Genomic DNA, 13,982 nt, shown 5'->3' with positions numbered 1-13,982 from the left:
ATCCAAATTAAACTTTTCGAACTAAATACTTTTCTGTAGTCTCAGCTTAGAAAACCACCATCAACCATCGAGACTTTAACCAATTTACACTGCCTTACTGTTTTACTCATTGAAATCCTACAAGCCGTCAGTGACGCGACGCCTTGTCTAGGTCGCACCAAACTAAAATTAGGTGATGGACAGGTGACAGACAGATGCATGCAATTGGCACCGATAGCAATGGCAGAGAATCATTATTAGCTAAAAGTAACAAAAACGTACCTGAATTTTAAAATAGCAGTTAAACAAAATATGTGAATAACAGATTAGGTATAAAAATATTGAATCTGCAGGAATTTCTGAAAAGAACCTCGTAACCTTCTTATATCTATACTACTTAAATTATGTATCTGATTCATTCAGCAAATCGTTACAAATTCTCGTTACAGCGAAAAGATTCGCTAATTTATTCTTCACCAATCTCAATGAAAATCTAATTTGCAAGCACAATTTTGAAAGTGCAATACACGTCATGGCCGTTATTCACGAGTTTTACCGGCATTGCTCGAGTTTTCTCTTGGTCTTCCACCTAATAGGAATTGGGGTGTAAGAAAATTTTCTTCCCATTTACCAACATGCTACCTGCGTATTAGATGCTATCGTGGAAATTATACAGGAACAGGTGAAAAGAACGTGAGAAAATTGGCTCTTGTTACGACGTGAATTCACTAACAGCGTAACAGCTACTACAGAGTGGTCCACACTGAGCCAACCGCCTGAAGGACATTCTCCCCAGCAGGTGGCGAAACTTGTTCGTTCAAATAACTATGTTGTTTGTTTGAACTGATAGACAGGAGGGTGTGATTTTGTTGGTGAAATTTGAACGACGAATTGAAATCAAAATAAACAATGCAATGCATAGCATACATATACAAGCCTGTAGGAGCTTTAAAATTGAGTGTTTGTTTCCTGGTACTAGCACTGCACTGGATCCATTATTTCAGCTGTTGATGCTTTAATAAAGTGAAACACTTGATAATGGATAAAATAACAGCATCAGTGTTTTTATTTCATCGAAAACCTGGAACATAAACAGTAAAACTCCAACTTGCATTCCCGCCGGCAACATCCTTTACCCAGATCTGTCAACTTCGTGCCTCGTGCGTATTTAAAAGCGTTCAAGTTGATCAACCAAGCCACCCGGTTGTCCGTAACTTTTCGCCGGTCGGTTAACGCAGTTACCTACCTCGCTTTAACCATTTTGAATATACGTAAAAAAGTTCTCCACTATTTAACGATGCCAACAGGCCAGGTCACCGGCTAGTTTAAAATCGTGGCTTGCTCGAGTAGTGCACTATCTAGAACATGTTGATTTTATTTTCAATTATCGTTGCTCTGCTGCTGCTGTTGGATTTTATTAAAAAGCATCAACTAAATCAATCTTCCTGTGCAATCCCAACGCTGCATCCATGCTATCCCTTGCTGGGAAACTCCCTGTTGTTGCTAGGAAAAAGCGAGCAAAAACGGTTCGAAAACGTCAGCGATGTGCATAGAAAAACAAGCCGCATTCAAAAGTGCTGGATTGGTCCACAGCTTATTTATGCCGTTGCACATCCCGATTTAATCCAGAGGATTCTGACCGATCCAAACTGCTGTGAGAAGCCATTCTTCTATGACTTTGTCAACCTGAAGCATGGTTTGTTTTCCGCAAAATGTGAGAACAAGCTGCCTCGCTTAAAAAGTTCAGTAACAAACCGGTGATCTATCCAAACGTTTTAGATAAATTATGGAAACCTTACCGAAAATCTTTGAACTCGGCATTCAATGCAAAAATTCTCCAAAGTTTCGTTCCGATTTTTGAGAAGTGTTCTCGCGAAATGATATCAAGGATGAAGCCCCACAGCCGAGGAGCTCCGGTGGATATTTTACAGTTCACTTCCGAGTGCACGCTGGAGATGGTTTGTCAAACAACACTGGGAACCGAAGCGCTGGAAAGAGAGGAAAAATCAGAGTTTTTGAGCAACTTACGGATGTGATTTGTGTTGCAGTTAATTACGTTGAGTAATGTTTTAAAGTGGAAATTGTTTGATTTTGCAGATTGTTCAGCAGAGTTGCCACCCGTATAATCAGCTTTGAGTTGTACAGTGATATGATTTATAAGCTTACTAGCGGTTACTATGAAGAGAAGCGTGCTCGAAAGTACTGTTTGGATTATGCCTATCAGGTTGGTTTTGGGTTGGGAAATATAGTTCATTGTGATACTGAGCTTACACAGTAACATCGAAAGGTTCCCTATTGTGTCTTTTTGACTTTTTATAGCATGGTTAATTTGATTTCGTACAAAAATGTGTAAATATGTTCGGTGTTGAATCAGACCAAGTGGCAAAATTCTGATTTCAAGAAAAACGCGTTTAAAGTTTGCTGCTCTGTATGGTTTATAGCTGTCAATCGTTCGAAATCATTTTATAAATCTGACTGTTTACAACATTGATGTCAGATTAGAGTAAAAGCTTAGAAAATTCTTGATCGTTTGCTGTTATTAAATCATTTTTTTATAATTTTGCAACTTGGTCCGGTCTGATTTAACATCGACCATATACGGCAATAATGCAACTTCATTAGAACTGTAGTTTGATACATAGGTTTAAAAGTTTAACTAGCGCATGGTGGCCGCTGCTAAAGACCCAACCACAATGCACATGGATTTTAATACGGTGCGGAAATTTAACAGAAAATCTATGGGAAAGCTGTCAAATTTGCGCAAAGTATTAAGATCCGTATGCTTTGTATCTGGGCCTTAACTCTTAGACCATCCAGGCTAAAATATTATAACTTTAGGCAGAAATTATTATGGTATTTTTATGAACAAAAAAGTATAAAAATTTATATACAGTTCTCCATTACTCATTATATTATCTACATTCAACATGAGGAAATTTTAATACATGTGCAAAGTTTTTGAACCGCTTATAACATAAGTTTAATTTTTTGAAACTAATCTGGCATGCGCTTAGAGTACAAGTCTCACACACCAGCTGGTTTAATTCTAGATTTCGATATTTTCTCAGGCAAAATCTGTGGGTCACAGTGTTTCATGATAGAATAATGTCGGTCGAGCTCTGTCAAATTGTTCAATATCAAATTTGTTTGACTTTAGCTAGTTTTCTTTTTAAAATGAATAACACATAAAATCAAATAGACACACAGTAACTCGAAAAATTTTATGTCGACCTTCAGAATATGGAAGGTTGCCGGAGTAATTTCGGCGAGGAGCAAAATACCGAGCATCACACCAGATTTTTTCATATTACATTAATTAGGAAGGCACCATCGTCATAGACATTTTGAATTCCACAGCTCCAAATAATGATGAAAATCTATTCACTGTATTCTTTATGTCTGTTAAACTTGCGGGCCCAGGACTAAAATTAAAGAAAAACTTTTCAAAAGTATATTTTGATCTGGGCAAATCAAGTAATCAAGTACTTCTAAGCTCATCATTTTAGATTAAATATTATAAATATAAAGTCACACTTTCCCTAACCTGGTTTCATTAGCAAAGCAAAGCCTAGGTGCTACATTCCGTTAACGAAACTTGACCTTCTGTTTTTATACGACAGACTTCGCAGCCAGCTGTGAGAGTGCAGGACAATTGCAGGGCCAGTTGTTACGATCTTATTGACTCTAACAGCCTCTCCCAGTCGAGATTCGAACATACGACGACTGGTTTATTAGGCCAGCGTCATACCTCGTAGCCAACTGGGAGGTTGTCATTAGTTAACTTGAAATTAAACTAAAAAATTGACATAAAATTTGACTTAATGATAAACTAAATGGGTATGAAATGGGGAGAGTTACCTGAAAGGAGCACCAAACATCGTTCGGGCTCCCTAAATCCCCTACCTAACGCCTCCTCGAAAATCTAAATGAAATGATAACGATCGATGGCCATACCTGGTAATGTTTCATTAACATATTGGAGCAACCTAGCTAGAAAGTGCGAACTTGAGCGCCTCTTCCCCAGATGAGGAGCTCAACTAGCGTCTGTCTCGAGGGAGCGGCTGAATATGAAATGCTGTATCCCGCAAACTACCCAAGCAACAGTGTTAGTTTTATTGTACTCTTATGGTGGCCTTCAAGACCAATTTTGGTCTTGAATGTCATTATAAGAGTGTAATAAATCCCAAATTGTTACTTGGGTAGACCGCCCAGTTAGCTTCGAGGTACGATGCTGGTCTAACAAGCTAGTCTGTCTGTCTGTCTGTCTGTCTGTCTGTCTGTCTGTCTGTCTGTCTGTCTGTCTGTCTGTCTGTCTGTCTGTCTGTCTGTCTGTCTGTCTGTCTGTCTGTCTGTCTGTCTGTCTGTCTGTCTGTCTGTCTGTCTGTCTGTCTGTCTGTCTGTCTGTCTGTCTGTCTGTCTGTCTGTCTGTCTGTCTGTCTGTCTGTCTGTCTGTCTGTCTGTCTGTCTGTCTGTCTGTCTGTCTGTCTGTCTGTCTGTCTGTCTGTCTGTCTGTCTGTCTGTCTGTCTGTCTGTCTGTCTGTCTGTCTGTCTGTCTGTCTGTCTGTCTGTCTGTCTGTCTGTCTGTCTGTCTGTCTGTCTGTCTGTCTGTCTGTCTGTCTGTCTGTCTGTCTGTCTGTCTGTCTGTCTGTCTGTCTGTCTGTCTGTCTGTCTGTCTGTCTGTCTGTCTGTCTGTCTGTCTGTCTGTCTGTCTGTCTGTCTGTCTGTCTGTCTGTCTGTCTGTCTGTCTGTCTGTCTGTCTGTCTGTCTGTCTGTCTGTCTGTCTGTCTGTCTGTCTGTCTGTCTGTCTGTCTGTCTGTCTGTCTGTCTGTCTGTCTGTCTGTCTGTCTGTCTGTCTGTCTGTCTGTCTGTCTGTCTGTCTGTCTGTCTGTCTGTCTGTCTGTCTGTCTGTCTGTCTGTCTGTCTGTCTGTCTGTCTGTCTGTCTGTCTGTCTGTCTGTCTGTCTGTCTGTCTGTCTGTCTGTCTGTCTGTCTGTCTGTCTGTCTGTCTGTCTGTCTGTCTGTCTGTCTGTCTGTCTGTCTGTCTGTCTGTCTGTCTGTCTGTCTGTCTGTCTGTCTGTCTGTCTGTCTGTCTGTCTGTCTGTCTGTCTGTCTGTCTGTCTGTCTGTCTGTCTGTCTGTCTGTCTGTCTGTCTGTCTGTCTGTCTGTCTGTCTGTCTGTCTGTCTGTCTGTCTGTCTGTCTGTCTGTCTGTCTGTCTGTCTGTCTGTCTGTCTGTCTGTCTGTCTGTCTGTCTGTCTGTCTGTCTGTCTGTCTGTCTGTCTGTCTGTCTGTCTGTCTGTCTGTCTGTCTGTCTGTCTGTCTGTCTGTCTGTCTGTCTGTCTGTCTGTCTGTCTGTCTGTCTGTCTGTCTGTCTGTCTGTCTGTCTGTCTGTCTGTCTGTCTGTCTGTCTGTCTGTCTGTCTGTCTGTCTGTCTGTCTGTCTGTCTGTCTGTCTGTCTGTCTGTCTGTCTGTCTGTCTGTCTGTCTGTCTGTCTGTCTGTCTGTCTGTCTGTCTGTCTGTCTGTCTGTCTGTCTGTCTGTCTGTCTGTCTGTCTGTCTGTCTGTCTGTCTGTCTGTCTGTCTGTCTGTCTGTCTGTCTGTCTGTCTGTCTGTCTGTCTGTCTGTCTGTCTGTCTGTCTGTCTGTCTGTCTGTCTGTCTGTCTGTCTGTCTGTCTGTCTGTCTGTCTGTCTGTCTGTCTGTCTGTCTGTCTGTCTGTCTGTCTGTCTGTCTGTCTGTCTGTCTGTCTGTCTGTCTGTCTGTCTGTCTGTCTGTCTGTCTGTCTGTCTGTCTGTCTGTCTGTCTGTCTGTCTGTCTGTCTGTCTGTCTGTCTGTCTGTCTGTCTGTCTGTCTGTCTGTCTGTCTGTCTGTCTGTCTGTCTGTCTGTCTGTCTGTCTGTCTGTCTGTCTGTCTGTCTGTCTGTCTGTCTGTCTGTCTGTCTGTCTGTCTGTCTGTCTGTCTGTCTGTCTGTCTGTCTGTCTGTCTGTCTGTCTGTCTGTCTGTCTGTCTGTCTGTCTGTCTGTCTGTCTGTCTGTCTGTCTGTCTGTCTGTCTGTCTGTCTGTCTGTCTGTCTGTCTGTCTGTCTGTCTGTCTGTCTGTCTGTCTGTCTGTCTGTCTGTCTGTCTGTCTGTCTGTCTGTCACCCCGCGTAAGGTTTTTCGCGAAATGGTATTCTGCGAAACTCTATATTCCGCGTTATGGTCAACCGAGAATTGGAGTTCCGCAAAATGGTATTCGGTGAAATGGTTTGTAATGATGGCGAATGTTTAAATGCTATCCGCTTTATTTTATCAAGCTGAGCAATGGGGGAAGTTCTTTTCTACTTTACTGTGAGGAAAATTGGTATATTGAAACATCCATGAACTACTCAGAAACTTGCAAAAGTCAAGATTGTGACAAAGGTCATCCGAGATGCATGATTTATATACAACACAGTTATGGCAATACGAAGTTTGTCGGGTCAGCTAGTAATTAATAAATCCAATGATGCCAAGGACGAGTTCTACGACAGGCTCGAAAGAATTTACGAAAAGTGCCCAAAACATGACACGAAAATCATCATCAGAAATGCGCAGATCAAGAGAGAGTAATTCTTCCGTCCTGTCATTGGAAGATATAGACTTCATTTGTCGACCAATGATAACGGTGTAGGGCGCATACATTTTCCGCGACGAGAGAAATGATCAACTGTAGCAGCTTCTTTCCACGTCTGAATAGTCGGAAACATACCTGGAGGCATCCAAGTAATAGCAACCCTAGCTCTCAGATCGATCATATCCGGATTGACGGTAGACACTTTTCAGATGTCATTAATTTATTGTCTTTACGGGGACCAGATATCGATTCTGATCACTATCTCGTCGAGTACAAAGTTCGCGCAAGATTGTCGCACTCGCACTGAGAGGACGCCATCAGGGTGTTCCAATGACCATTATTAAAAAAGAGAGTAAGCTATCAAAACGATAAATACTAGTTGGTATTGTATTACCGTTTTTCCAAAGTATTACCCCTTACAAACTCATTATCTGTTTGTGGATTTTAAGGCGACTTACGATGCAATCAAATGTAATGGGCTCTAGAAGATAATGCTGGAATATGATTTTCCGACAAAACTAGTTACGCTGATTCGTGCTACTTTGGATAGGTCAAAATCATGCGTCAGAATAGCGGGTGAGACCTTAGCCGCTTTCGTGATGTTGGATGGACTGAAGCAACAAACGGGTGCATTCTCGAAATAACCTTGAAAAGTGCAATACGAAGAGTAAACGTGGAAAAAACTGGATTATCATCACGAAATCGCATATTCTTCTTGGTTTTGCGGATGACGTCGATGTTATCGGAATCAACTGTAAAGCAGTGGAAGCTCCTTCTTTAGACCTGTGTAATTGGAAACAACGAGATTAGTACTAATTATTTACATCATCAAAATAAAGGCATAGTAGCTGGCAACCCAAGCAACAATTTGGGTTTTATTACACTCTTATGATGGCATTTAAGACCAAAATTAGTCATGAAAACCGCAATAAGAGTACAATAAAACTCTCATTGTTGCTTGGGAAGGAACGCGGGAATCCAAATGGTGTTGATGCCAAGGGGAAAATGGATTGGGAACGATATGAAGTAGAGGAGGAATTCATATAACTCATGACATATGACAGCTCTACAGAACACTAATTCTCAAAGGGCGTCCCAAAATATATTCACAGAGAATCAGGAAGAGGCCACAAGCTCCGGAACAAACCCCGTTTTCGGTGGATGTGCGCTATCGAGGATGGTGCATAGTGCGTGCCGAAATGGAGGATATTGTGTAATAGAAAGACTAGTTACGCTGAAGGCGATGATGATACTGGTCAGTTTTTTTTGTTAGCTTATACCCAAGCAACACAGCTTGTTATAGAATAGTATAACATTACATAGATCAGAACATCTCTATTACCAGAAAAGCGCAAAAAATTGAAGTCTAATGAAACAACAATTGAAAGAAGTATGTGTCAGGTTATTTCATACCATTTTAAAACGTTATTATAGCATAAGCTACACCTTGTTCTTTCAGTAGTTTAAATTTAGTAATGGAGACATAATAAAAGCTTCGTGTTGACATGTTGACAAAAACAAACAGTATTCATTTGATATGAGCTGTCAAATAAATTCATGTTATCACAAAACATCTCAAAACCTTAATAATAACGACACATGTTTTCAAAGTACGTTTATAGTACTGTTAAACGACTACTTTCCATGAAGATTATTTTCTAACTTGTTTTGTGTGTTACTTGGGTAGTCACTTTAACAGCCTGGGTCATTCGTGACTTTTGCGGGGTTGGGATTTGAGCCCGGGTCCTCGGCGTGAGAGGCGTGGATGCTAACCACTACGTCGGGACTGACCCCTACTGGTCAGTTGGCTAAGGTTAAGGCAAGTTAGTCTGCTAAGGCAGGGCCGCTTACATATGAGAGGTTCCTGTTGCTTGCAAAGGTGAGAAAGGAAAAATATGAACAGTAGTAGGCAGACTATGATGAGTTAATTGGTGATTATTAGGAGTATCTAAAATTAGCAATGCTGTGACGGACATACGCGAGAGAGCGACGCAACAAGTCAGACCGTTTAGAAATAAAAGAGCATGAGATGAGAATGTGAGCATAAATGATTAAGAAACTGAATTTCAAAATATCCAAGAGTTAAACCGTCCCGCCCACTCTAAAGATGCGCATGGAGTGGCGGCAGGGCCAAGAGGTCAAGGGCCACCACAATGGTGTTCTAGACTCTAGAGAGTTGAAGTACGGCAGCCCAGGATCGACAATACTGAATCAGAATCGATAACGGACCACCACCAAAATGTGTTTAAAAAATTAAAATACAAGATATTCTTTTCTGAGTCAATTTTTATTGAAGCAGCGTTTATTGAGAACCTTTACGAAATATTTGGTGGATGGTCCATGGGCATCTCGTCCCAGATCTTGGAAATGAGCTTCTCAAATTGGTCCATATGGCTCACTTTATGTTCGCTCTGCTGCATAAAAGTCCAGGGGATTAAGATCAGGGGAGCAGGGAGGTCACAAAGTCTTATCGAGAAAATTAGTCAATTTTTCCCGACACCACGCTTGGACGATATTCGCCGTGTGGGCCGGTGCGTCGTCCTGTTGAAAGACGTAATGATCTTACCCGTAGAGGTCACGAAGTGCCTGGATCAGAACCTTCTCCAGAACCTCGGTCTTATAGTACGCGGCGTTGATTTTCACGTTTTTCTCGTTAAACACCAGTGGAAGCTTCCCTTGCTTGGATATGGCCCCTCAAACCATTACCGACGCGGCGCTCTGGAACCGCGGTATGTTTATGTAGGACGGAGGGATGCTGGCCAACGTCGGCGCCCACAACCGATCATTTCGGACATTGTGCGGCTGTTGCAAGATGAAGAGTTTCTTATCAGAAAACACGTACTCCTTACTAGCATGCCGCGAAAGTATCAGTTTTGCTCTGTCCAGCCTCTTCTTCGTTGTAGCCTCCGTTACCCCGTGAATCTTGCGTTTCTTGTACGGCTTGCATCCCAGGTTCTTCGCCATGATGGTGTGGGTAGTCCCGATCGACACATCCAAGTCAACAGCGGTCTTCCGGATCGAGCGGTTCATTTTTCGACGAATCCGCTCCCTCACCACCTTAGTGGCTGCTGGCGTCCTCGCCGAACGCGGCTGCCCGGATCTAGCACGGTCCTTGGCCGAGCCCGTCTCCCGGTACCGACGGATGGTGTTATAGATGAAATTCCGCGTCACCCCGTGGGATTTCAACCACCGAAATATGTCGCCGTGTCGCTCACCTTTCGCAAACAACTTTGCTACGACGTTGCGGTGAATCGCGCGCGGTGAACAAATAACAAATGACCTCAAGTCGACACCTTGCGATTGCGAGTCGGTTAGCGTATATATAAGACTAAGACGATGATGAAAAGTTGTATTCGAACTTATTGAACACCCTGTACAGAAATTATCCCAGCAAACTTTTTCTATATGTTGGGGAACGTCCTAATGCTGACTGCCATCAAAGCTGTAGCTCGAGCAGAAAGCGTGATATCAACATTAAATTCGCAGAATGTTAACACTGCTGGTAAAACAAATTATATGTGGTTTATGACCATGCAGAATTGATGGGACGCAGAATATATAAAGCCAAATTGGGTCCTTGATTTGGCTTTTTCCATAAATAAATGAGAGAATGTGTATATACTTATGTGACTAAAACTTGTCTCTCATGGGTTTTGCGTGTCTGCATGATAGGTACATGTTGAATTTTGAATTATGATGCTTCGTTGATTTGATAGCCGTCAAATTACATCGCTCTTATTAGGATGATGTGCAATAAAATTGAAACATAGTCAATAAATCACTGTAATAACTCTCAAGATGAATACTTTGTAATTAAACTAGCAAATGATTTGTATTCTGGCTTTGAAGGGTTGGATGAATAAAGTATCAACCATCAAGTACCCTCATAAAAGTAAAATATCTTCGTATCTTCGTATGGATTCAAATTGTAATAAAATTAATGAATAAAATTAATTATTGACAGGCTGAAATTATATTTATTTAACTCTAATTGAACCCGCGATTGTCTTTATTTTGTATTTTATTATGTGTACACTTTACAATGGTAGGTATGTCGTGGGATTGTCGTTTTACTACCAAACATAAGAAAAAAAAAGTATTTCTTTAGAGAAGTTCATTGATATGCAAGCTGTTGAACTTTCACACTACTGAGGTAGAAAAACTGTGAAAATTGAATAATAAACAATGCAGATAATTTGAAAATTAAAAAATTGGAGCTACGCTGACTAACACAATTAATTTATTATTGCTCAATTGGTTTAATAATATTCATTTGTAAATATTTTCTAACAGTGTGCTTACTGATATTTTTTAATATCTTATATATAATATTCTTAATTAATTTCAGTTCTAAGAATTCTTATGCCTCTTTATTTTTTCGTATTATGTCTCGTCATAACATGTGCGTAAAAGTAATATACTCGAATTAAACTTATCGTTTCTACCCAACAGATTATCGCAGAAAGACAATCTAACCTGCGCCGTCAACCTAGCAGCGAGGACTCCGAGGATGGATACGAAAGCAGAGCTCCTAAAATATTTATCGACCAGGTTCTTTCGATGGTCGACTTTGAGACAGAGTTCAATGTTCAAAACTTGAGCGAGCAGATTCTCACTATTTTAGCAGCCGTAAGCTCCTGTAGCGGTAAAGAACTACCCAAGTAGCACACGTTGTCACAATTGAGTCGCAGCGGCTGATATGCGACAAATTTAAATGTAAAACTTCGGTTACAGTAACCTAAAATATAACAGTTGTGTAACCGAAATAGCGCAACTTATGTAACTAAATCTGGTTGCATTAACAGTTACTCAATAACCAATATGTAACATGTATAGTTACAAAATGGTTACTATTGAAGTTACACATAAACTGTAAATTGACTTTCAATTGGTGGCAAATTAGTTATTTCGTAACTTTTATTGCATAGCGAAAATGTAGCAGGTTTATTATTTCAATCTATGGCTGTCAACGTCAAGCACTAAATTTAACTGTTGAATATAGAAGAGTGTATAAATTATTATTTCAACACAAATTTTAATGCAGTTTCAAATTTATGGTGAAATGCATGATTCTAGCTTTGAAAAATTCACGCGCTCTTATTTAATATAGCTTTTCGTTACTTACTTCTTTGAAAAATTGATGTTTTGTAAATCAAATATAAAAATTTAAATTTTAATTTTTTGATTTTTTAAATTTATTCTTAGCAATAATGAATTAGTGGAGCATTCACCTAGAAACCATTAAAAATCAAGTTGTTTTCGCTATCACTTCTATCACAGTAAAATTCATAGCCATTTTGCCTTTGGTTCTAACTACTACACCATCGTCCTTGAAGTTTTGTATCATTTTCGGCATATTGCATGAAATGATTTTAAGCAGCCATTGTTCATTGTTCACATTGTTGATATCGGGAAAAGGTATTTTTTAGTGATTGTTGTGAAAAGAAAGTGTTAATTTAATATCAAAGAATAGTTTCAGTTTGAATAAAACAGTTACCACCAGTGTTAATCATAAAAGGTTACATTTCAGTTACATTCTAGTTGTACGTAACCTTAGCCTTCGACCTGGTTACGGTATCGGTTATACGGTAACCAATATTAAATCTGTTGTAGTCACTTATTTCTTATGTCGTCATTTCTAAGTTACACTGTAACCTATTTTCATTGCCGATTTCGTTTCGATGTAACTTGATCGTTTTGACGTTTGAGAATAATCATCATTTGTTTACTTAATACCAATGTCTGGGCGGAGAAGATTCCAAGTACCATCAATTAAGTAAATAAACGCATTTACAAGAGCATTTCACAACCCGTGTACCAATTGTTTATCTTTATCATTAGCAATATTCTTCAGGTCTAGTTTTTCCTTAATCCGTTGTGTTTACAAGGAACAGTGAACAAATTGTTGCGAAAATGTTACTAGCCGACTTTTTTTGACTTCGTAACTGCTCGTAACGGAAAATTAACTGTTTTGCGACCAGCAAGTTGATGACAGTTTGGAAAAAGGTTTCATTTGTGTCACTTGATAACTATTTAGTAACTCGTAACTGAAAGGTGACTGTTTTGCGACGACCAAGTTGTTGACAGTTCGAAAAAAAGGTTTCAATTTGGTCATTTGGTAACTACCTGGTAACTTTTTGAGATTTTTGTCACTAGAAAACTAAAAAGTAACTATTTTTAATTTTATGTTACCTAACTCGTTACACGTATCCTAAATGTAACTGCTGTGCAACCTTTTTGTATTTTTTTATTTTTATGATTAGTTACAAGTGCTACTTGGGTATTCATTACGTTTTTCAACAAAAATATTTTTAGGGTCACGATACATCCGCCCAGATGGTTGCGCACACTTGTCTCTTCCTGGCAATGTTTCCGGAATGGCAGGAGCAAATTGCAACCGAAATACAAACCCTGCTGCCATCCGCTGATGTTGAACTAAACCCGGAACTGCTACGACAACTGACGGTTTTGGAAAAATTTCTCAAAGAAAGCATGCGTTTAGCTCCCGTTGGCCCGATAATCGCTCGCACCAACCTGGCAGACATCGAACTGGACGGTGTTCTCATTCCCAGGGGAAACGTTTTTCTGTTCAATTTCTATACGCTACACCGCCGGAAGGACTTCTGGGGACCGGATGCGGAGCAGTTTAATCCGGAAAATTTCACACCACAGCAGACGAAGCAACGACACCCGTTCGCTTATCTGCCGTTTAGTGGCGGGTCTAGAAATTGTATCGGTGCCCGGTATGCCATGTATAGTACGAAAATAATGTTGGTTCATATTGTTAGAAACTTTCGGCTGAGTACGGATATTAAATTCGAGAATTTGCGGTACTTGTTGGACATTACGCTAAACCTGGCCTTCGAGCATCTTATCAAATTGAAGTTGAGAGAATGACACCGGTTAGAATATTCTAAATAACAACACAGAACAATACACACAGAATATTCTACAAGAATGGTAGACTACTCGCGTGTTGAATCAAAGGTAAATGGATGTTTATAATTATCGCTTTTAGTCGGTGATGAAATTATACAGAACAGAAATTAAACCTGTAGTATGTCCGAAAATTCAGAAAGTAATGTTATTAAATAACAATAAAACTTAAATTCAAAAAATTTGTGTTTTCAGAAAATAGTAAATAACGAGAATCTTCATCTTATTAACACTCACAGTTCTCCTGAACTAGCGATGGCTGACTTGTTAGTTTAGCATTTTTTTCTCTACACTTTTTCTTATTTCAATGATACTGTCCTTTACATGAATGGCTATCGCAAAGTGTGCTAATTAGATTTTAGATTGTAATTCAACATTTTGTTATGGTTTAACTATTTCTGTCAAAACTGTCCTAATAACGAAAAGCCTACATACAAAAGAGCTATAGAAAATCAAGTGTTGAGCGAGGCGTAAAACCGG

General features: G+C 39.9%; 1 protein-coding gene across 1 annotated transcript; it reads left to right on the top strand.

Annotated features, from left to right (window-relative positions):
* Nucleotides 1-1,344: 1,344 nt before the first annotated feature.
* On the top strand, nucleotides 1,345-13,463 carry LOC128739784 (probable cytochrome P450 313a4). The gene is made up of 5 exons (XM_053835287.1): nucleotides 1,345-1,693; nucleotides 1,759-2,011; nucleotides 2,077-2,203; nucleotides 11,019-11,195; nucleotides 12,882-13,463. Exons 1-5 carry the CDS (start codon nucleotides 1,345-1,347, stop codon nucleotides 13,461-13,463), a joined length of 1,488 nt encoding a protein of 495 aa, XP_053691262.1.
* Nucleotides 13,464-13,982: the final 519 nt, after the last annotated feature.

Source organism: Sabethes cyaneus, chromosome 3 (assembly GCF_943734655.1).
Source record: "Sabethes cyaneus chromosome 3, idSabCyanKW18_F2, whole genome shotgun sequence".
NCBI classification, from domain to species: Eukaryota; Metazoa; Arthropoda; class Insecta; order Diptera; family Culicidae; genus Sabethes; species Sabethes cyaneus.
The sequence above is the reverse complement of the archived record's forward strand: the minus strand, read 5'-3'. Positions and strand labels throughout refer to the sequence as shown.